The sequence below is a fragment of the Procambarus clarkii genome, unplaced genomic scaffold (genome assembly GCF_040958095.1).
Source record: "Procambarus clarkii isolate CNS0578487 unplaced genomic scaffold, FALCON_Pclarkii_2.0 HiC_scaffold_107, whole genome shotgun sequence".
In the NCBI taxonomy this organism is placed as follows: Eukaryota; Metazoa; Arthropoda; class Malacostraca; order Decapoda; family Cambaridae; genus Procambarus; species Procambarus clarkii.
Window position 1 is genome coordinate 3,387,998 of NW_027189140.1, and position 24,798 is coordinate 3,412,795.

General features: G+C 47.8%; 1 protein-coding gene across 1 annotated transcript in view; it reads left to right on the forward strand.

Annotated features, from left to right (window-relative positions):
• Positions 1–24,584, forward strand: part of LOC123754470 (cylicin-2-like) — a 223,701-nt gene extending 199,117 nt beyond the window's left edge. Inside the window, exon 8 of the mRNA XM_069320229.1 lies at positions 24,242–24,584. Coding sequence (XP_069176330.1) covers positions 24,242–24,547 — 306 coding nt within the window. The 3' untranslated portion in view covers positions 24,548–24,584. The remainder of the gene's footprint in view (positions 1–24,241) is intronic.
• Positions 24,585–24,798: the final 214 nt, after the last annotated feature.

Consider the following 24,798-nt stretch of genomic DNA (forward strand, 5'->3'; position numbering starts at 1 on the left):
CTCTCCAAAACTCTAAGCCTCTACAACACTCACTGTCCCCTCCTTACCAAACAAGTAACTGATAAAAGAAAAAATAACTCGTGCCTCACAAGTGGCATAATTAAATATATCAACAAAAAACATGAATGTGAAAAGAAATTTAGGATTGGCCTAGTTACAAAGGAAGTAGTTAAAAGGTACTCATCAGTGCTTACCAGTATCATAAGAAAAGCTAAACTTTTATATTATGAGACTAGATTCAAAGAAGCAAAAGGCCATGAAAAGCACATGGAATACCATCTCTAATATCCTAGGAAATAAACAACACTCCCACAACCAGATAACACTCTCTAAGGATGGCCTTACACCGTCATCTGATTTAGAAATAGCAAATGAATTTAATAGCTTCTTTTCATCGGTTGGTGCTAACCTTACCAGAAAAATTCGACAGACTCAGACACACATCAACACATATCTCTCAGGCAGCTATCCAAACTCTCTTCTCCTTTCACCAGTCAGCCCGACCGATGTTGTGTCCATCAAACACTCACTAAAAACCAAAGCTGGGAACATCAGTGAAATCCCATCCATTTTATACAAGAGCGCCTCCCATGCCCTTGCGCCACCTATAGCTCTGCTGTTCAACAAATCCCTTGAGTCTCATACCTTCCCTGATATCCTTAAAAAAGCAAGAGTAACGCCAGTTCATAAAGGAGGTAATCCGGCATACATAAAACAATTATAGACCAATATCAAACCTACCCATACTATCAAAAATATTTGAAAAAATTACCTACAAACAGCTCTACTCCTATCACGTAAAATTCGACATTCTTAGCCCCTGTCAGTTTGGCTTCCTCTCCCAAAAGAGTACCAATAATGCAATTATTAGTCTCCTTAATATAATTTACTCAGCCCTTGACAAAAATGAATTTCCGATTGGACTCTTCATTGACCTGAGAAAGGCCTTTGATACTGTTAATCACAATTACCTCTTACGTAAACTCCATCATTATGGAATCTGAAGCCATACACTGGACTATATCCAATCCTATCCTAGTGATAGACACCAATGTGTAGCCATCAATAATATAACCTCTCCCACTCTACCAATAATCGTTGGAGTGCCACAGGGCAGCATCTTGGGACCTCTTCTATTTCTTATATACATCAATGATCTGCCTAATGTCTCTAACATTCTGAAACCTATTTTGTTTGCTGATGATACTACCCTCATCTACTCTAACCCCAACGCACATATACTAAATAATGTTGTTAATAATGAACTAAAAAAAGTCCACTTATGGATGTCAACCAACAAACTAACACTTAACGTAGAAAAGACCTACTACATCTTACTTGGAAGCAAATCTACAAATGCAATTCAGCTTCAGATAGACAATGTAAACATTAGCAATAAAAATGATGGAAAGTTTCTCGGCCTATTCCTAAACAAGAGACTCAACTTCAGTACCCACATAAAACACATAACTAAGAAAGTCTCTAAAACAGTTACTCTCCAAAATCAAATATTATGTACCTAACTCTGCTCTCATCTCTCTTTATTATGCACTAATATATCCCTATCTTAACTATGGTATCTGTGCATGGGGTTCAACCATTGCAAACCACCTCAAGTCCATCATCACCCAGCAAAAATCTGCTATCAGAATAATAACAAATTCTGCTTTCAGACAACACTCAGCCCCCTTGTTTAACTCCCTAAACATGCTAAACATAATCTCACTCCACAAATTCTCTTGTGTCAACTACATTTCCAAAACCCTGTTCTTAAATGCAAATCCTGCTCTGAAACTCTCCCTGGACAGATGTAATAGGACCCATTATCACCACACCAGAAATAAATATCTCTTTGATATCCCCAGAGTTAAACTTAATCTGTGTAAACACTCTATGCAAATAAAGGGACCCAGTCTATGGAATTCACTCCCTATTGAATTGAAAAGCTGTCCAACTTTTGCGTCATTCAAAAACAATACTAAAAAGTCCCTAATTTCATCTTCATAGTTTTTTACCTTTTGCTTTAAAATTGCACTGTATCTATTGCTACCCAATCTCCCAATCTTTATGTACCCAATTCAAACATCTTTACCATTGTGATCATTGCTGTCTTCTTATATGTGCTGTTAATCTGCTGTATGGTGTCTATTAATTTTGTTTAAATTACCAATCAAGCTGTCAATGTAATCAATCAGAGCTTTAATATACCAATGTGCTTGAATATACTTACTAATCTCTCTCATCTCATTTTTTTTTCTTGCAATGTATTTGTTATCATTTTATTAATTCTGCTAGAATTTATCTACTTAAAATTATCTGTTAGATTAAGGACCTGCCCGAAACGCTGTGCATACTAGTGGCTTTACAAGATTGTAAATACCATGCTATGTATTCTCACAAACCCAATGTACCTTCTTGTATATAAATAAATAAATAAATAAATAAATAATTTTTCTGGCTGATGTAATATTTGCTTCGTTGTGCTCCCTAAATGTTAAGTCGTCAGATATCATTATTCCTAAATCCTTGACATGCTGTTTTCCTACTAAGGGCAAATCTGATTGTGTTTTGTACCCTGTATTATGTTTAATGTCCTCATTTTTACCATACCTGAGTACCTGGAATTTATCACTGTTAAACATCATGTTATTTTCTTCTGCCCAGTCAAAAACTTTATTAATATCTGCTTGTAGTTTTTCAATGTAGTTTTCTTCATTTTAAATGGGGAAATTAAAATGAAGAAAACTACATTGAAAAACTTTTCTTAAGACGAGTTTTTCACATAACAAGCTCGGTGCCAGAACGGATTAAACTCGTTAATCGAGGTGCCACTGTATAAGCGTCTTGTGCTAAACGAACTAGGGGGTTCGTTTCCGAACCCCCATCCACCCACGTGATGGTTATGAGGTGCATAATAAGGTAAAAAAATTGATTGAATTGTTGATATTGTGATGTGATGCAGTAGTGCAGCAGTACTGGGCAAGGGTGGCGTGGCGCTCAAAATATAACTGATATCAACACGAGCGTGGCAGATTTTGAAAGAGAAATTGACAACATGCCCATGTACTCAGTCCTGGGTCCAGATTCATGAAATTTAGTATTTATAAAGAAATGCAAAGTGCCAGTAGCACAGGCACTCAGTATAGTGAGGAGGAAGAGCTTGGACATTGGGGAAGATACCAGATGCGCTTAAATTTGTGGTTGGGGTTCTACTACCCAAAATCATTTACGATCTCTAATTACTCAACACAAAGCTGCTATTAGAACAATATCGAACTCTGGCTCCAGACAGCACTCGGTACCCTTACTCAAATCTTTGAATATGATATATATTATGTCACTGCACATCCTCTCATGTGTACTCTATATATTTAAAACTCTGAACTGTAATGTCAATCCTGACCTTAAAAGCTTCCTAGAAGGTTGTAACAGAACCCATGGGCACCACACCAGAAACAATTACCTGTTTATTATTCTCATATCATATATAAACAAAAATACAAGTCATAGCTTTGTATCATCTTTTGCAGATGACACAAAAATCAGCATGAAAATTACCTCTGCTTAAGACATTGAAAAACTACAAGCAGATATTAAAGTTTTTGACTGGGCAGAAGAAAATAACATGATGTTTAACAGTGATAAATTCCAGGTACTCAGGTATGGTAAAAATGAGGACATTAAACATAATACAGGGTACAAAACACAATCAGATTTGCCCTTAGTAGGAAAACAGCATGTCAAGGATTTAGGAATAATGATATCTGACGACTTAACATTTAGGGAGCACAACGAAGCAAATATTACATCAGCCAGAAAAATTATTTATTTATTTATTTATTTATTTATATACAAGAAGGTACATTGGGTTTGTGAGAATACATAGCATAGTATTTACAATCTTGTAAAGCCACTAGTATGCACAGCGTTTCGGGCAGGTCCTTAATCTAACAGATAATTTTAAGTAGGTAAATTCTAGCAAAATTAATATAATGATAAATACATTGCAAGAAAAAAAAATAAGATGAGAGAGATTATTAAGTATATTAAAGCACATTGGTATATTAAAGCTCTGATTGATTACATTGACAGCTTGATTGGTAATTTAAACAAGATTAATAGACACCATACAGCAGATTAACAGCACATATAAGAAGACAGCAATGATCACAATGGTAAAGATGTTTGGATTGGGTACATAAAGATTGGGAGATTGGGTAGCAATAGATACAGTGCAATTTTAAAGCAAAAGGTAAAAAACTATGAAGATGAAATTAAGTACTTTTTAGTATTGTTTTTGAATGACGCAAAAGTTGGACAGCTTTTCAATTCAATAGGGAGTGAATTCCATAGACTGGGTCCCTTTATTTGCATAGAGTGTTTACACAGATTAAGTTTAACCCTGGGGATATCAAAGAGATATTTATTTCTGGTGTGGTGATAATGGGTCCTATTATATCTGTCCAGGGAGAGTTTCAGAGCAGGATTTGCATTTAAGAACAGGGTTTTGGAAATGTAGTTGACACAAGAGAATTTGTGGAGTGAGATTATGTTTAGCATGTTTAGGGAGTTAAACAAGGGGGGCTGAGTGTTGTCTGAAAGCAGAATTTGTTATTATTCTGATAGCAGATTTTTGCTGGGTGATGATGGACTTGAGATGGTTTGCAGTGGTTGAACCCCATGCACAGATACCATAGTTAAGATAGGGATATATTAGTGCATAATATAGAGAGATGAGAGCAGAGTTAGGTACATAATATTTGATTTTGGAGAGTATATCAACTGTTTTAGAGACTTTCTTAGTTATGTGTTGTATGTGGGTACTGAAGTTGAGTCTCTTGTTTAGGAATAGGCCGAGAAACTTTCCATCATTTTTATTGCTAATGTTTACATTGTCTATCTGAAGCTGAATTGCATTTGTAGATTTGCTTCCAAGTAAGATGTAGTAGGTCTTTTCTACGTTAAGTGTTAGTTTGTTGGTTGACATCCATAAGTGGACTTTTTTTAGTTCATTATTAACAACATTATTTAGTGTATGTGCGTTGGGGTTAGAGTAGATGAGGGTAGTATCATCAGCAAACAAAATAGTTTTCAGGATGTTAGAGACATTAGGCAGATCATTGATGTATATAAGAAATAGGAGAGGTCCCAAGATGCTGCCCTGTGGCACTCCAACGATTATTGGCAGAGTGGGAGAGGTTATATTATTGATGGCTACACATTGGTGTCTATCACTAAGATAGGATTGGATATAGTCCAGTGTATGGCTTCAGGTTCCATAATGATGGAGTTTACATAAGAGGTAATTGTGATTAACAGTATCAAAGGCCTTTCTCAGGTCAATGAAGAGTCCAATCGGAAATTCATTTTTGTCAAGGGCTGAGTAAATTATATTAAGGAGACTAATAATTGCATTGTTGGTACTCTTTTGGGAACGGAAGCCAAATTGACAGGGGCTAAGAATGTTGAATTTTACGTGATAGGAGTAGAGCTGTTTGTAGATAATTTTTTCAAATATTTTTGATAGTATGGGTAGGTTTGATATTGGTCTATAATTGTTTTATGTATGCCGGATTACCTCCTTTATGAACTGGCGTTACTCTTGCTTTTCTGGGGGGAGCCCCGTCGGCTCCCCGGAGCTTTACCGGCTGATATGCTAATGTCAGACTTTGGCATCAGTCATGTGTATGGAGTTCTAGGGCCTACCGGGGACCACGAGCCAGAACCTGGCCCCCTCAGAGAGGCAAGGGGAGCAATGGCCTATAGAAACCCCCGTGTGGTTGGAAGCATTCTATGTCTGCCATCGACCGGGTCAAGCATCCAGAAAGGTAAGCATTCCAAAACAAACCCCTATTCTGGTGAAAATTGCTACCTAAGCCGAACTAGTGGATAGAACTCTTCAACAGAAAACAAGGAAACTAGTATGACATCATACGTCACCGCGCCGCTGTCTGCGCAGCTCCCCCCTCCCCGGGAGGGGGAAGGGGGAGCCCCAGACCTCCCACGCCGGCTATCCACCCATCAGTTCTTCGGCTGATGCTATAGGCAATGGTTATGTGCTCCGGCTCCAGTGGTTGTTTCAGCACTGTACCTAGAGTGTGGTGTCTGTTTTCTAGGTGGTGCGTGAGCCGGGAGTGATTCTTCAGTACTCGGGCTGCATGCGCCTAGGGTTCCCTTCCCTAGGTGCCCTGTAAGTACTGCCCTTGGGGCTTGGGGCCACCTTCCACAAGTTCCTTGGGTCCTGCCCCTGCTTGGCCGTTTACTGCTTGGTTTTCGGCCGCTCTTTGTGTGCTCGGGTGTTCTGTCTCCCTTGTTCACCTTAGAGTAAGGGGCAGTGTTTGCACTGGTGGGGCGCGGGGTACTGTGCAGCTTGTCTTTACCAATCATAGCGGCCGGCTCTGTTCCGCTTGGGTACGCTGTCCTCTTGCGGGGTTTTCTTTTTCTTTTTGTTTATCTACCTGGTGGGGGGGTCTGCCTTCGTTCTTGCCCCTTGTGTCCCTTGTGTTCTGAGTATTTTCTGGTGGTACCCCCTGCTAGGTCCCCGTGAGTGTACACGTCCCGGGGGTTCAGCTCTTAGAAAGTTGTTTGGTAGCTTTGGGTGCCGGTTAGCAGTACCCTGCCTGGGATTACCTGAGCGCGAGTCCTCTTAAAGTAAACGCTCGGGACCCTGGGAAACCCCTGGGGGCGCGCGGGTCCGATGGATGGGACCCCAGAGTCCCCCCCTCGCTTCCAGCGAGTTTGAGGGTTGCTCTCACCTTTTGTCTCTGGGTGACTCTCTGTTTTGCCTCCGTCTGCTGCCTGTGGGGTCGGTGACACCTTCGACCCGGAGTCCTGCGAGTTTGGTTGCTCGTTGTGGCTCGGTTACCCAGTTGTGCTAACAATGCGGGTGCGGGCAGCAGGGGCGTTGCACTTGAGCCTTGGTGGTGGCAACGTTCTTGTGGTTTCCTCCCCGGGAGCCCCAGGGCTGCCCCGTTGTAGTTCGTTTTGGGACTTGGGGGTGTTGGTTGCTTCGGTTCCATCCACGCCCCCTTGTCTTTCCCCTGGTTCACCCTTCCTGCCTGCATCCGGTTCCTTACCGTCTGTAGGTTCGGGGCGGGGTTTTTGGTGGTGTTGAGACTCGGGCAGTCTCGGGGAATTCCCCTTCCGGGGTAGTGACGGGGGCATTTGGGCCTGTTCCTCCAGCCGTGTTGTATGAGTCTGCCAGTGGGCTCCCTTCCTTGGTGTTTTCACGGCTGCCCCGGTTTTCTGGTACGGCCGGGGCTTTGGGGAAACGGCTCGGCCCCGGGGCCTGTCGTGTAGGTTCCCGGGGCTGGGGAGGGGCTGACTTGGGGGGGCCTTGGCCCCGTTAGACCCCGTGGGGGTTTTTATCCCCCTCTAGGCGGGGCTTGTGGTTACGCGGAGTGGGGTCTTTCCTCCCCACTCGCCGTACGTGCTGTTGGACGTCGGCCCCTCCCCGGGCTCGGTTCCTTGGCCTTTGAGTCGGTTGGTTCCGTCCTGTGGGTGGATGTTTCCTCCCCCCCCTTTTTGGGACGGTGTTTTTGTCATGTTTCCCCGTTCGATGGGGTTCTGCGTGATTTCTGATCTCGGGTGCGCCTGCGCCTTCGTGTGCCTTCGGGACTAGTGTTGGCTTCTGTGTTCTCGAGGGTACGGGAAGGTTTTTCGCTACTTCCCGCATTATTGGAACGTCTGTCGGCTCCTCGTACTTGTCGCCCTGTTGGGCTACTTGTCGCCCTGTTGGGCTACTTGTCGCCCTGTTGGGCTACTTGTCGCCCTGTTGGGCTACTTGTCGCCCTGTTGGGCTACTTGTCGCCCTGTTGGGCTACTTGTCGCCCTGTTGGGCTCCTTGTCGCCCTGTTGGGCTCCTTGTCGCCCTGTTGGGCTCCTTGTCGCCCTGTTGGGCTCCTTGTCGCCCGGTTGGGCTCCTTGTCGCCCGGTTGGGCTCCTTGTCGCCCGGTTGGGCTCCTTGTCGCCCGGTTGGGCTACTTGTCGCCCGGTTGGGTTCCTTTTTGGGCTCTTTGCTTCTTTGGCCGGTTTTATTGTTCCTGCTTCCTCTTTTGGCTCCTTTTCTCGTACAGTAGTCCTGGCTGGCGCCTTCCCGCAGGGAGGGTGTGCGGTTCGGCCAGCGTGTTATGCGCATGCGCCGTGGAGTTTGTTTTGGTCTGGGCGGTGTTTCAGTGCTGGGGTTTTGCGCCCTTTTTTGCTACAGTGCTTCGCCTCTTGTTCTTCTCCCTGGCTGCGGTATGTGCCCCTTCGCGCCGGGGGTGTCCTGGTTCCCAGTTGTGGGGAGGACACCGCGGTTTTCCCTGTGTCATGGGTGTGGACCGCCTCCTTCGCCTCTCCCTGTTCTCCTGCGGGTCCGGCAGGGTCCGGCTCTGGCGTCTTCACCTGGCGGTGCTCCCAAGTTCTTCTGGGCACGGTTGAGTCGTGTCAAGTTCGTGCCACCATTCGCCAGGTGAGTTTCTGCAGTCTGGCGTCTTTTGGCCGGGCGCTGGATGCGGCGGTGTTATATACCTGTCTTTATTTAGGTATATTTTTGTACGACTGAGACCGTTCGCACACCAGTGACTGTCCCTTTATCACCCCTTCCTGTCCCCCTCATGTGCATGTCCAACCCATGCTGGAGTCATTCAGGGGACCCTCCTTTTTTAATGTTGTGAGGTGTGGGGGTTGTAGGGTTGGTTCTGTACTCACCTGGTGAGGCTCCTGGCTGTGCTTGCAGGATTTGAGCTCTGGCTCTTGGGTCCCGCCTATCTGGTAGAACTTGCGGGATAGTACCAGTGGAGTGCAGTGGTGCTCTTGGCACTTTTGGGGAACACTGTATTACCATCAGTGGTCTGTGCTTGTTACACGACCTACTTGCGAGCATAAGCCTTCTTGCTGGTTCGTCCGTGGTCTTCCAGGGCGCACTGGCCTGTTTTCGTATGGCAGTTCCGGCCCGTCCTGGTTGTGGGGGTATGTGGGCCGGTGGACTGCTCCTAGCAGCTGCCTGGTGGGCCATCCTCTGGCCGGTCTGGCCTGACCTTGAGCTGGGCTTCAGGTGTAAAAGAGCTCCCAGTACCTCATCCAGCAGGTATCGAGCGGGGTTTCTCCGCCGTCGGTCGCCTGGTGCAGGTTTCTGGGCCTGCAAGGTTTTTGTCGTGTCTCCGTTGGCCCTGTCTGGGGTCTGCCTGCTCCGTTCTCTGCATTTGCAGAGGGGAGTTGCTATTTACATGTTGCAGTGGTGCCTGTTGCTGCTGCTGCTGCACGTGTGCATTGGTACCGTGTTTCACGGTGGCGTGTCCTTGTTCCTGTGTCCGGTTGTGGAGTGGCACTTTGCTGCCGTTTTGTGCCTGGGGATTGCGTGCAGTTTTTGTCCCTGCCTGATTGTCCACCCCTGGTTGTTCTCCTGGTTTTTTTTTTGTGCTTCTGCTCTTTCTTCCTGCCTCCTCTGCAGCAGGGATGTTCTGCGTGTGTTCTTAGGCGTTGGTCGGCCTGTGTCCTGTGTTGTGCTTCTTTGTCTCGGTCTCTTGCAGTTGTTCGTGCCCCTTGGTTCGGGTCCTGTTCTGGCGGCGACCCTTCCGCCTTCTTTGGTTTTCCTAGCTTGCCCTGCCGTTTTTTTTTTTTTTTTTTTTTTTTTTTTTTTTTTTTTTTTTTTTTTTGGGGGGGGGGGGGTTCTTGCGATGTCTCGTGTCGGACCCGTCGTTTCTGAACTCCTGGCGGGCTTGCATGCTTTGGGGAGTTTTTTCTGTTCGGCAGACGTTCCGTCTCCTTGTGCCGCCTGGGTTTCGGTGGTCGCGCCCGAGATCTTCTCGCGGCTCCGCCTTTTTTCCTGGGCTCGGGGGGGCCTTGTCGGGGCTGCTTATGTTCTGCCTTGTGGTCTCGCCTCCGGTTGGTAGTCGGGTGGCTTCGTGGTAGGTGTCCCACCTGCGTGCTTCTCTTGGCGGCAGTATGGGTATTTTGGCGGTCCTTCCTTTTCCTGTCCCTTCTTAGGTGGTTACTCTTGTTGGCTTGGTTTACTCTCGGCTTGGTTTTCTAGTGGGGGTTGGGGGCCGTCGTCTTGCCACATACTGTCGCCTCTTTTCGTGCGGCGCAGGCGGAGCCGCTTCAGCTTGCTTTCGGTCTTGGTGTTGCTTCTGCACCGTTAGTCAGCTGTCTTGTGCGTCGTTTCACCTCCGGCCTGTTCGTGCGCCGCTTGCACCATCCTGGTCTCTGGTCAGCGTGCTCTATCTTCTCCTCGGTTGGTAGTGCCCCTTCGGTTCCGGTGTGTTTTTTCGTCGGCTCTTTCCTTTGGGCCTTTGCCTCTGGGGGTCGGTTCGCTGAGTTTTCTTGCTCCTTCGGTTTTAGCGTTTTGGTTGTTTGATGGCAGCAGTCTCCATCTTTTCTGGCGCGGGGTGGGGCTGCTGCATTCTAGAGGGGTCCAGAGTTTGTTGGTGCTTCGTTGGTCGGGCCGGGGGTGTGTCGTTTTTGTGTTCAGTGGCGGCCCTCCGCTGTTGTTTGCGTGCCATGGCGTTTGGGTCCGGAGCGCGTTTTGCGTTGATCCGGTTCTGTTCTTCCCGGTTCGCGGGTGATGGTGTCCCGGGTGGTCAGCCGTGTTCTTGCGGCTAAGCTGCCTGTGTTCTTCCCTCATGCCTGTGGCGTTCGTGGCTTCGCTGCTCTCGCTGCCGTCTGGGCGACGTGGCCTTGCAGTCTTTCGGGCTTGGATTTTTGGTGTTCGTGCAGGGGCCTTGCTGCTCGTGGTTCTCGTGTTGTTCCCGGGATTTTCGGGGCTGTGGCGCCTTGGGTTGGCGTTTGCTGCCGGTTGCCTCGCCTCCTTGGGGGGTGCGTGGTGTCCGCCTCCCAGTTTTGTCCCTTTGACCTTCCTCTGTGGGTAGTTAGCTCCGGGGAGCCGACGGGGCTCCCCCCAGAAAACCAGCGTTGAATGTAATGAAACGCCATTTTCTGGGTGAGACCCGGAGGCTCCCCGGCAACCCTCCCTCCCTCCGGTCGGCGTTTTTCGTGTGTTTTGACATCCAGCCTCAGAACTGATGGGTGGATAGCCGGCGTGGGAGGTCTGGGGCTCCCCCTTCCCCCTCCCGGGGAGGGGGGAGCTGCGCAGACAGCGGCGCGGTGACGTATGACGTCATACTAGTTTCCTTGTTTTCTGTTGAAGAGTTCTATCCACTAGTTCGGCTTAGGTAGCAATTTTCACCAGAATAGGGGTTTGTTTTGGAATGCTTACCTTTCTGGATGCTTGACCCGGTCGATGGCAGACATAGAATGCTTCCAACCACACGGGGGTTTCTATAGGCCATTGCTCCCCTTGCCTCTCTGAGGGGGCCAGGTTCTGGCTCGTGGTCCCCGGTAGGCCCTAGAACTCCATACACATGACTGATGCCAAAGTCTGACATTAGCATATCAGCCGGTAAAGCTCCGGGGAGCCTCCGGGTCTCACCCAGAAAATGGCGTTTCATTACATTCAACGCTGGTTTTTTAAGGATATCAGGGAAGCTATGAGACTCAAGGGATTTGTTGAACAGCAGAGCTATAGGTGGGGCAAGGGCGTGGGAGGCGCTCTTGTATATAATGGATGAGATTTCAATGATGTTCCCAGCTTTGGTTTTTAGTGAGTGTATGATGGACACAACATCGGTCGGGCTGACTGGTGAAAGGAGAAGAGAGTTTGGATAGCTGCCTGAGAGATATGTGTTGATATGTGTCTGAGTCTGTGGAATTTTTCTGGTAAGGTTAGCACCAACCGATGAAAAGAAGCTATTAAATTCATTTGCTATTTCTAAATCAGATGACGGTGTAAGGCCATCCTTAGAGAGTGTTATCTGGTTGTGGGAGTGTTGTTTATTTCCTAGGATATTAGAGATGGTATTCCATGTGCTTTTCATGGCCTTTTGCTTCTTTGAATCTAGTCTCATAATATAAAAGTTTAGCTTTTCTTATGATACTGGTAAGCACTGATGAGTACCTTTTAACTACTTCCTTTGTAACTAGGCCAATCCTAAATTTCTTTTCACATTCATGTTTTTTGTTGATATATTTAATTATGCCACTTGTGAGGCACGAGTTATTTTTTCTTTTATCAGTTACTTGTTTGGTAAGGAGGGGACAGTGAGTGTTGTAGAGGCTTAGAGTTTTGGAGAGAAAGAGGTTAGTTAATGAGTTTATATCCTGTGTATTATTAAATTCAGATTCCCAGTTAATATTGTGAAGTGCATTAGAGAGATTGCCTAAAGCTGATTCACTGTGTAGCCTGAATGAGAGTTTCTTGCTTTCTGGTGGTGTTGTGTCCATGTTTGCTATGAGGAAGGTAGGATAGTGGTCAGTTGTTCTGTCATAGATTACCCCAGATGTAAGGGAAGCTGTTATATTAGTCCATAAGGGATCCAGGGTAGTGGCAGATGTTTGAGTGACTCGGGTGGGCTTGGTGATTGTGGGTATTAACATAAAGGAGTGCATGCTGTTTTGGAAATAGTCAACTTGAGGGTTGTTTTGAAGACCCAGGTCAATATTGAAATCACCTCCCAGAATGATGTGATTTTTGTTGAGATTGTTATTTATGATAAGATTCCTTACATTGTCTGAGAATGATAGGATGGATTATGAGAACTTTCAATTCCAGGGATTCCATCACAATGATTATACTATTCAAATCACTTGTGCTGTCCCTACAGGAACAACCATGGACATCTTCAAGAGAAAACTAGATAGTTTTCTTCAAGAAGTGCCGGACCAACTGGGCTGTGGTGGATATGTGGGCCTGCGGGCCGCTCCAAGTAGCAGCCTGGTGGACCAAACTCTCACAAGTCGAGCCTGGCATCAGGCTGGGATGGGGGAGTAGAAGAACTCCCAGAACCCCATCAAGCAGGTATCATCATAGCAATCCACTTAACTGGTATAGTGAGTCAAGACAATAATTGAGGTCACCACAAAGTCAGAAGACGCTCCCTCCCTCTATTACTCGCCAACATTCCTCCTTCCACCAACCATACTGTTTGTGGTGTTATTACACAATATACACATGTTATATATAAGAATCTACATGTTTTATTCACCATAACTGTACAACTAAGCTGGCATGGTGTCCAAACAACATAATGGCCACCATATACTGCATGACTTAAATCTTTGAATATGTTGGATATTAGATATTAAACTCCATGTAACCCACCTTACCCCCTAAATGTCAAGCCATGTTATGCTATTTTCAAACAATACTATTTGTTATCCATGTTGTATAATTGCTGATTTCTGCCATGTTCCCCTCCCCCCCCATTTTTCCCTTTTTCTACACGATTTATACTTTAATCTCAATTAGTATTAAGCCTTTGTCTAAGTGTTTTTTCTGTGGAGAGCCCCTTCGGCTCCCCAGAGCTATACCGGGCTGATGTGTATATGTTAGACCGTGGCAACAGTCAGTCGAAGGAGTTCTAGGCCTACCGGGGACCAGAGCCAGAACCTCAAGAAAGGCACGAGGAGCAATGGCCTAAAGACACCCCCGTGCAATTGGAAGCAGTCTTTGTCTGCCATCTACCAGGACAGGCACCCAGAAAGGTAGGAATTCCAAAACAAACTACTGCTGATTAAATAAATTGCAAACCGAAAAGCCAAACTTGCAACAGAACTTCCCAATCAAAACCAAGGAAACCAGTATGATGTCACCACAAATGCCGCACATCTGTCTGTGCAACCCACCCACCCTGGGAGGGGGGATGGGGACGTCCCAGTCCTCCTCGCCGGCAACTCACCCCAGTTCAAAAGCTGTTGTTGTTGTGAACGGTCGATTACTCTGGCTCTACTCTTTGTGCAGTGCTGCTTTGAGGTGTTGTTGCTCTGTATTGGTGGTGTGTGAGCCAGGAATAACACAAGAGTACTGGGGCTGCATGCACCTAGGGCTACCTTTCCCAGGTGCCCTGTAAGTACTGCCTTTGTGGCTTAGGGTTATCTTCCAGGAGCTGTGCAGGAGAGGCTACCTCCGTGTGGTTCTGTGGCTGCACGGTGATTGCCAGCCCTTGGGGGTTCAGTTGGGGTGGTTCTTACTCCTGTTTTCCCTTGGACTGGAGGTAATTTCATCGCTGGCTGGGACACGAGGTACTGTGCAGCTGTCTGATATACGCATAGAGACCGGTTCTGTTCACCTGGAGACGTTGTGCTTTTGCGGGTTTTTATTTTGTTTTTGTTTTGATTTGCCTGGTGGGGGTCTGCCTGGTGTGGCAGTATAGGACCACTTGTAGGTTTTTGGTGGCCCTCCACTAGGTCCCCGTGCTTGCACACGTCGCAGAGGTTCAGTTTATACTAGTAGTTTGTTTGCTTGGTAGCTCTGGGATAACCGGTTAGCAGTACCTCGCCTGGGCTTCCCTTAGCAGTCAGCCTAAGGGGCCTGGAAATCCCCATTTGGGCTCAGTGGTCCAGTGTAGGAGACCTCTGAATTCCATCTCGCCTTGTGCGAGTTTGAAGGTTGCTCTGTCCCCTTGTCTCAGGGTGACACCGTCTACCTCTGCCTTGCTGCCTGTTAGGGTCGGTGACACCTATGACCTGGAGTCCTGCGAGTGGTGTTCTTTGCTTGTACTCCAACTCACCCAATCCACTGAGACTGATATTCGGGTGCAGGCAGCTTTAGCATTGCATGCGAGGTTTAAGTCACAGCAATGTGTGAGGTTGGTTGCCTTTCCGGATGCCCCGCAGCTGCCCCGCTGGATTATAGTACAGTGCTTCCTCAATCTAACGAACCCCGCTCTATCGAATTCCCAGAAGAGCCGAACAAATTGAATTCGGTACCAAATGTTCAGTGGAACATACAAATGTTCGATTAAGCGAGGAATGTTCGTCCAAGCGGTCACCGAGGCCGAGCGTCGGAGCTGGCTGTCATCAACTATGATTTGCCAGAGTGTAAACAGTTATATAGTGTTTTATTATCCTTACCCATTGTTTCTAGGGAGAAATGGTGATAAAAATGGTGATAAAATGGTGTCAGGGGGGCATTACTGAGAGAGTTGTTGTGAGGAGGCAAGTGGTGTCAGTGGTTAGGGTTTTTTGTTAGGGGGCAGGTGGTGTAAGTTACGTATTCTCATGGGAGGCAGGTTGTCAGCCAGGCAGCTGACAACCAGCTGAAATGGTGATGAAATGGTGTCAGGGGGGCATTGGTGAGAGAGTTGTTGTCAGGAGGCAAGTGGTGTCAGTAGGGGCTGGTTGTCAGTGGTAGAAGTTGTCAAGGGAAGCTGGAGTAATAATAGTGTCAGTAGAGGCTGGTTGTCAATGGTAGAAGTTGTCAAGGGAAGCTGGAGTAATAGTGGTGTCAGTAGAGGCTGGTTGTCAGTGGTAGAAGTTGTCAAGGGAAGCTGGAGTAATAATAGTGTCAGTAGAGGCTGGTTGTCAATGGTAGAAGTTGTCAAGGGAAGCTGGAGTAATTGTGGTGTCAGTAGAGGCTGTAGAGGCAACACGTGATTGGCGCCTCCATGCTCCCCCTCCGGCCTCCCCCCCCCCCCACCTTCCTGCTTCTGACCACCAGAGACCAGCCACTACCTCACTCTCCTCTCCTCATCAGATGCCACGGGTCAATTTAATGATAATTATCACATTATCTACACTGAAAAGTTTTTTTATTAGAAAAATGTCATATTGGTGCAATAATAATGGTGAAAATTGTGATATATACGGTACATATTTTAAACAGTTTGAACACATTTACTTTTCACAGAATTTTTAATACAATTGAGGTGTAGATAACATCGCTCCTTGAGGGATTGGCGGGGTGGGGTTGGAGGGGGGGTTTCCTGGATTCCACCCTCTAACAGCCTATGTACTGTGGGGTTTCCTGGATTCCACCCGCTAACAGCCTATGTACTGTCCTGTAATACATTAGGTATTAATACAGTACTGTACTGTATAAAATGAATAAAACTTAAAGACAGACAATATTTTATTAATTATAACAACAAACAATATTATTTGAAAACAATTTGTAAGTCTTTTTAGAGTGCATTGTGGTGGTGTGTGTGGCCGGGTACCAGTACTCACCTATTTGTGCTTGTGGGGGTTGAGCTTTGGCTCTTTGGTCCCGCCTCTCAACTGTCAATCAACTGGTGTACAGATTCCTGAGCCTACTGGGCTCTATCATATATACATTTGAAACTGTGTATGGAGTCACCCTCCACCACATCACTGCCCAATGCATTCCATCCGTTAACTACTCTGACACTGAAAAAGTTCCTTCTAACGTCCCTGTGGCTCATGTGGGTACTCAGTTTCCACCTGTGTCCCCTTGTTCGAATCCCACCAGTGTTGAATAGTTTATCCTTGTTTACCCGGTGAATTCCCCTGAGGATTTTGTAGGTTGTGATCATGTCTCCCCTTACTCTTTTGTCTTCCAGTGTCGTAAGGTGCATTTCCTGCAGCCTTTCCTCGTAACTCATGCCTCTTAGTTCTGGGACTAGTCTAGTGGCATACCTTGGGACTTTTTCCAGCTTCGTCTTGTGCTTGACAAGGTACGGGCTCCATGCTGGGGCCGCATACTTCAGGATTGGTCATACATATGTGGTGTACAAGATTCTGAATGATTCCTTACACAGGTTCCTGAACGTTGTTCTGATGTTAGCCAGCCTCGCATATGCCGCAGACGTTATTCTTTTTATGTGGGCTACAGGAGACAGGTTTGGTGTGATATCAACTCCTAGATCTTTCTCTCTGTCCATTTTATTAAGTACTTCATCTCCTATTCTGTATCCTGTGTCTGGCCTCCTGTTTCCACTGCCTAGTTTCATTACTTTGCATTTACTCGGGTTGAACTTCAATCAACCAGTGTGTCGCTCCTCGAGTCATTGGGGGGTGGATGGGGGGGGGGGGTCGTGTGGTGGGTGGGGGGGGGTGTGGTGGGTCGTGTGGTGGGTGGTTCAACTAGTTGTGTTGTGCTTTGCGGGGGTTGAGCTTTGCTCTTTCGGCCTGCCTCTCAACTGTCAATCAACTGTTTGCTAACTACTTTTTTTTCCACACCACACCAAACACACACACACACCAGGAAGCAGCCCATGACAGCTGACTAACTCCCAGGTACCTATTTACTGCTAGGGAGTAAATTTCCTGCGAGGGAGCCGGTCGGCCGAGCGGACAGCATGCGGGACTTGTGATCCTGTGGTCCTGGGTTCAATCCCAGGCGCTGGTGAGAAATAATGGGCAGAGTTTCTTTCACCCTATGCCCCTGTTACCTAGCAGTAAATTAGGTACCTGGGTGTTAGTCAGCTGTCACGAGCTGCTTCCTGGGGGTGGAGGCCTGGTCGAGGACCGGGCCGCGGAGACACTAAAAAGCCCCGAAATCATCTCAAGATAACCTCAAGATAGGTAATAGGGGCATTCAGGGTGAAAGAAACTTTGCCCATTTGTTTCTGCCTCGTGCGGGAATCGAACCCGCGCCACAGAATTACGAGTCCTGCGCGCTATCCACCAGGCTATGAGGCCCCCGTTATGGTGTGGTGAGTGGTGTGGGGGATGGTGTGGGTGGTGTTGGGGGGATGGTGTGGTGGGTGGTGGTGTAGGTGGTGTGGGGGATTATGTGGGTAGTGTGGGGGATGGTGTGGGTGGTGGTGTGGGGTGTGTGGGGGATGGTGTGGGGATGTGGGGGACAGTGGGGGGGATGGTGTTGGGGGGTGTGGGTGGTGGGGGCGAATGGTGTTAGGGGTGTGGTGGGGGCGTGTGGGGGATGGTGTGGAGAATGGTGTGGGGGATGGTGTGGGTGGTGTGAGGGATGGTGTGGGGGGTATGGGGGATGGTGTGTGGGTGTGGGTGGTGGGGGCGAATGGTGCTAGTGGTGTGGGGGATGGTGTGGGGGTGTGGGGGATGGTGTGGGTGGTGTTTGGGATGGTGTTGGGGATGGTGTGGGGGGTATGGGGGATGGTGGGGGGATGGGGGGGATGGTGTTGGGGGGTGTGGGTGGTGGGGGCGAATGGTGTTAGTGGTGTGGGGGTGTGGTGGGGGGGTGTGGGGGATGGTGTGGAGAATGGTGTGGGGGATGGTGTGGGTGGTGTGGGGGATGGTGTGGGGGGTATGGGGGATGGTGTGGGGGTGTGGGTGGTGGGGGCGAATGGTGTGGGGGTGTGGGTGGTGTGGGGGATGGTGTGGGGGGTGTGGGTGGTGGGGGGGGGATGGTGATTTCCGCATCTCAGATTATTATCGACACCTAAAGAGTACGAAAGATATTATAGTGAAGCACCGGACAACGAAGAAACAAACTAAAATTCAAAAGTTTTTGGTACGGTTTCACAGTAGGCCTACAGGACCAGCACTAGCAAGGACGCCCTTCATGAGTCAGGTGCAATGTTTCCTAATGCTAATATGTCAGGTGCAATGTTTCCTAATGCTAATGTGTCAGGTGCAATGTTTCCTAATGCTAATAATCGGCGGCGGAGGCATTAGAGCCTGGTCCTCCTGCCGTAGCTTTTGGGCCACGCCAGCGGGCCCCCTTCATCCCTGCTTTTCCAGTGGACTCTGCTTTTCTCCTAAGGTAGAGGGTTTGGAGGACGGCTTGGCCCCGGGTTCTGGCGTGGAGGATTCCGGGGCTGGGGAGGAGTTGACTTGGGGGGGCCTGTGCCCCAGTGGTCCCTGCTTGGGTGTTTGGTACCCCTTGGTGTGGGGCTTGTTACAGGAGGAGGGGTTTTCCTATCCTCCTCCCTGTACGATTTTGTTATGAGTTCGACTCCTCCCCGGGTTTGGTTCCGAGTTCCCTTGGGTTGTTCGGTTCCCTCCTGCTGGAGGTTTTTTGCTTCCCGCGTCCCACTGAGGTGGTGTGGGAGACCCCTTGCGGCTTACCTCCTGCAAGACCTGGATTACGCCTCGATAATTAAGCCTTCTTTTTGAGTTTGGCTCCTCCTTATAGGGTGCGTTACAGGGTGCAGGAGTCTTCCTGGCTGGCAGACTACCTTTTCTTCGTAAGGGGCTTGGTATTTGTCCTGTCGGACTGCACACTTGAATGGCGAGAGTTACCTACGGTCGTTCAGGTTTTCCTGGGGAGTGAGTTGGAGCACCTCAAGGCATGCTTGTTCGCCCCTGTCCTTCCTTATGATGTCAGCCAAGTGTGACTTCATGTGCAGGTTCCCTCCCTTTCGACATCCCTGGTGGCCGAGGATTTGTGCGCCCATGGGCAGTTGGCTTTGGTTTTGCGCTTCTTTTTCCTGCTGGAGCTGTCTTTGTACTGGCTCGTGCTGGATATGGAGGAGCGGGGGTCCGGTGTGTTTGCTTCGGCAGCTTGGGTGCCAGCTGCTTTGGGGGAGTTGTATGCACTGTTTCTGAGGGAGGCGGTGTCTGTTCTTCGCTTCTCGCCTCGCGTGCTGACATTCGGTGTTCATCAAATTTTTGGAGCCATCTTGGGCCCTGGCTCTTAGTTTTTCTTCCCCTTTTTGTCATTTGCTGTTTGCAGAGTCTGTGGTGGTGCATTTTCTGCAGGTGGCTTCGTCTAGTTGACGGCCTTGTCGGACTTGTAGGTTCTCCGGGGAGGCCATGGAGGTCCTGCCCAGAAGGGTCGTGCCAGGTCTTGGGGTTCCTTCGGTCATTGTAAGCCAGTCATGCCAAATTCGGGGCCGGCACCTCCTCTGGCGCCGTCGTTGTCTGGTCGGCGCAGTGATCGCTCTCAGCGTTGGTTGGGCTCTTTTAGGGGTCGTTCGCCCTTTCACGGGTTGCCCCATTGACAGGACGATAGGGGGAGTCTCGCGCTGTTTGCTCTCGCTTGGTCCCACGATTCGTGGGCAATTCGGGTCGTTCCTCTGGCCTGCGGTGGCATTGGGTCACTTCTCCTCCTTCGGGGGGATCGGGGTTGGCAGGACACGCCTCTTCTCCTGTGCTCTGTCAGGTCCTCCGGGAGTGGGTTTGCTTGGGTGTGGTCGAAACAACTACGTCCCTCAGGTGGGTTTCCCGCCTGTTTTCAGTTCCGAAACAAGGACTGTGCAAATCTGTGATTCATACTGGACTAGTCTAATCTGAATCCCTGGGTCTTTTGTCCCTCCTTTCGGATGACCACTCTGTCTCAGGTCCGGCTGCTTTTGGCACCAGGTGCCTGGATGGTATCTCTGGCCCTCCGGGACGCGTATTGGCACTTCCTGATTCTTCCGGGGTTCAGGGACTGGCTCGGTTTTTGTCGTGGGGCAACAAGCTTTCTGCCTTCGTTGCCTTCCATTCGGCTTGAATCTGGCACCTCGAGTGTTCACACGCTTTACCCGGGTCGTGGTGACCTGTTTGCATCTCTTAGGGGTTCGGGTTCTGACTTACCTCGACGACTGGCTGTTGTGGGTTCCCAGCCAGTCCGCGTGTCTGCTCGCCAGGGATTTGGTTCTTTCCCAGCTCGCCGGATTCAGGTTCTTGGTGAACTGGAGGAAGTCCCATTTGGTTCCCTCTCAGGTTCGGACGCGGCTGGGTCTTGTGTGGGATTCTCGGACCGCTTCATTGTCTCTTCCTCTTGTGATGCTGTTACAGCTGCGGTCCCGCCTCCGGCTGTTTTTCCAGTGCACCCGGGTCACACGTTGGTTGTTCGAGCAGCTGTGCGGGAACCTGAACTTCGCCGTGCTGGTCTACCTATCGGGTCGGATCTGGCTTCAGCAGATGTTCTGGTTTCTTCGGGGTAGTCCCTTCCGCCGCTCTTGCGATTGATGGGTTCGGATCCCAGAAGCCTTGCATCGGCTGCTGCGTCGCTGGCTTCCTCTGTGGGATTTTTCGGGGTTCTGTGCTGTGGCGCCTCCCCGAGCTGTCGCTTGATATGTTCATGGATGCCTCGTCTCTCGGGTGGGGTTTTGTGCCAAGTGCTCACCAGGCCAGACTGGGTCAGTGGGGTCCGTCCTTCCGTCGAGCTCACAGCATGGCGCGAGAGTTTGCAGAGGTGTGGCATTTGCTTCAAAGGATTTGTGTCGCTCGAGGAGCAACGATCCAACTCTATTCGGACTGCTTCCCGGTGGATCATTGCTTGAACCGCGGGGGTTCGATGCGGTCCTTGGTTCTTTAGGGCTGGTCGCTTCTGGTGACTCATCTGCTGAGTTCTCGGGGTTTGGCTCTCCTTGCGATTCATGTTCAGGGGGTGTCTAATGTCCTGGCGGATGGCCTGTCTCTGTTCATTCCCCTTCCACGGAATGGACGGTTGACGCCGACTTGTTCAGTTGGCTCTGCCAGACGTACGGGCACCCAGAGGTGGACCTCTTTGCATCGGCGTGGTCGAGGCGTCTTCCAGTTTATGAGGCGCCCTTCCCAGACTGCGAAGCCGTCGGGATCGATGCTTTTCGGCTGGACTGGTCAAGGTGAAATTACCTGTACATCTTCCCACCGGTCCAGTTGTTGCTCCGTATCCTGGCTCGGTTGGAGACTTATCAGGGGAGAGTAGCCCTGTTGGCTCCTTGGTGGCCGGCCCAGCCCTGGTTTCAGGAGCTTCTTGCTCGATGTCCGAACCCGAGGGTCTTCCCGCGGCTCCGCCTCTTTCAGCAGATTGGTCCGGTCCGGTACATGGCTGGTTCAATCTTCTCCTCCACTCTTCGCATCTGGTCTTTTAGACGACGCGGATGTATCAGCACTTTTATGGTGATCAGGTGGCTTCGTTGATGGTGTCCCACTTGTGAGTTTCGTCTAGACGACAGTATGAAATTTCCTGGCGGTCCTTTCAGCAATTTTTGTCTCTGTAGGTTGTCATCGATTTCTGATCGGGTTGTTTTGTCCTTTCTCTCTTGGTTGTTTCAGGATCGTGATTTTATGCCAAATACTGTCGCCTCATATCGTGCGGCGCTGGTGGACCGCTGCAGCTTGCATTCGGGATGGATGTCACTTCTACTCCATTCTGCAAGCTTTCTCGGGCGTTCTTTCACCTCTGGCCTGCTCATTGGACCGGGTGCTTTCTTTTCTCTCTTCTCCTCAGTTTGTGGTGGCCCCTTTGGTTCAGGACTGTTTTTCTAAGACTCTTTTTTTTGTTGGCATTAGCCTCTGGGCGTCGGGTCGGGAAGCTTCATGCTCTCCTCCAGCGATGGGGTTTCTGCTTTTTCGGTCCTGGTGGTCATTTCGTTCGTTTGCAGCCTTCTCCTTCTTTTCTGGCGAAGAATGAGTCTGCTGCTTTCCAGTGGGGCCCTTGGGTTGTTGATGCTTGGTTGGTTCGGTTGGGAGTGCATCGTGTTTTATGCCCAGTTGCGACTCTAGGCCGTTATCTGCGTTATTTTTCCCTGCACACCTTGCCCGAAATGCTGTGCATATTAGTGACTTTAGGCATTGTATGTACTAGCTCTATCTATAAATCCAACATAATGTTTGTAGCTCATCTTCTATGTATGTACTTTTACCTGAATAAACATTTTATTTTAATTTTTTTTTATTTTTGACATATCACACACCACCAAGCAGACAACCCTACCTTCCTCACCAAAATGGCTCCTCCCAACATACAGTGGCACCTCGACTTACGATTGCCTCGACTTACGATAATTTCGAGTTACGATGTAAATTTGATCGAAAAATGCGACTCGACATATGATGGTGTCGTCGACAAACAATATATGTTGTTACACGTTCGGGTCGACTGAGCGCGTGATTCCCGGTCACGCGAGCCGACCAGCCCCAGTTTACTACAGCTGCTTGCTTAGTGACGATCACGCCTATAAGAAATTCCGTTTTTGTGGTGATTTTTTGCTTTTTGAACAAAAAAGTAATTATTATATATCACACCATGGGTCCCAAGAAAGTCAGTGGTAAGGTTCAATATATGAAAACCCATGTAAGGATGACCATAGAGCAAAAACAAGAGATCATTCGTGATTATGAAGATGGTGTGCGGGTTGTTGAACTGGCTAGGCAGTACAACAAATCTCAGTCAACGATATCCACCATACTGGCTAAGAAAAAGGACATTACGAGTGCTAAATTGGCAAAAGGCGTATCAATAATCATGAAACATAGAACACAAACACTTGAGAATGTTGAACAGTTATTATTAATTTGGATACACAGCAAGGAGTTAGCGGGTGATAGAGTTTCAGAGGCCATCATTTGTGAAAAAGCAAGGAAATTACACGAAGACCTTTAAAGAAAATCCCTGGAACGAGTGATGCAAATGCGAAAGAGTTTAAGGCAAGCAGGGGATGGTTTGAGAAATTTAGAAAAAGAAGTGGCATTCATAGTGTTCCGAGTGTTGTGTGTTGCGAGCTGGTGGAGGAACACAGCGAAGAACTGACCACTGAAGAACTTCACAAGGAGCAGCAACAAGAGACAGCTGAGGAAATTTCCTCAGGGGAGGAGGAGACAGTACAGAATGTCCCTTCCTCATTAATTAAGAAAATGTGTGCAGCATGGGAAGAATTGCAAACTTTTGCTGAAACGACTCAACCAAATCACGGTGCAGTAGGCTGTTGCCTTAACTTTTTTAATGACACTGCGATGCTTCACTACAGACAAAAATTTAAACATGGAAAAACAAAAATCTCTGGAAAGGCTTTTAGTGAGACAAACAAGCAGTGAATCACAACCAGTTCCTAGTGGTATGCAGGCAAAACATAAGAGAGAGTGTACCCTAGAGAAGTCCTCACTGCCTGATGTTATAATGGAGGGGGACTCCCCTTCCAAACAGTAACACCTCTCCTCCTTCCCCCTCCTCACCATCTTCCATACGCATCATGAGTCCTCCATAAAGGTAAGATAAACATGTACTGTATTGTAGTTAGAAAAAACATTGTATTCCGTATAAAATGTATTTGTAAGTTAATATTTTGGAGGGTGGGGAATGGATTAATTCAATTCCCTTTATTTCTTATGGGAAAAATCGCTTCGACTTACGATATTTCAACTTACGATCCGTCTCTGGGAACAGATTACCATCGGAAGTCGAGGCCCCACTGTACTCCTTTTGCTGTTATTGTATTTCACTATATACATACACATTATATGTACGTATCTATATTTGTGTACACCATAGCGAACTACTAAGCTGGTATGGTGAATCCAGACAATAACAGGTGGTCACAGCAGGTTTGGGGCCTGACGGCTGAGTGGACAGCGTTCGGATTCATAGTCCTAGGGTCCGGGGATTGATTCCTGGTGGAGGCAAAAACAAATGGGCAGAGTTTCTTTCACCCTGATGCCTATGTTAACCGAGCAGTAAATAGGTACCTAGGAGTTAGACAGATACTATGGCCTGCTTCCTGGGGATGTATAACAAAAAGGAGGCCTGGTCAAGGTATATGTATTACAATTTACTTTGATGAAATTTTATGTTTCTAATGCTACAACTACAGTGTATTTTTTAATGTTAATTTATATTTCATTTTACTTTTAGAAACAAGAGCAGGAAAAAAGGGAAGCAGTGCGGAAAAGTGCGGAAAAGAAACCGGGAAAGAAGGCGTGGAAGAGAGCTGGAAAAAAGAGTGATGGAAAGAAGGATGAGAAAAATGTGGAGAAAGAACATAGAGAAGTAGGTGAAGAAGAAGATGGTGATAAAGGTGGAGAAGTGAAAATAGAAAGAATATGGAAGGTAGGTAAGCAGGTTAACAAGAAGGTGTTGAAGAAAACTGGAAAGATGGTAGAGAAGAATGATGGTAAGAAGGACGAGAACAAGACAGAGAAAGAAAGAGGGCAAGTGTAATAATATAATGATATAAAAACCTTGATACAATACAGAGTTTCATCTTACATGATAAAAGTGTCATTAGTCTCGTAAATAAAGTTATTTTGCTGGAGATACTCTTATTATTTAGTTAAGAATTACTGAACTGTAATTACCTACTGTGTATTTAGTGTGGTGCTTACCAGTTGAAGATACTAGGAGTTGATACAAGAGTGTGGAGAGAGAGAGTTAGCAATTTAGCCTAGCAGGAATTCATACCTGTGATTGTA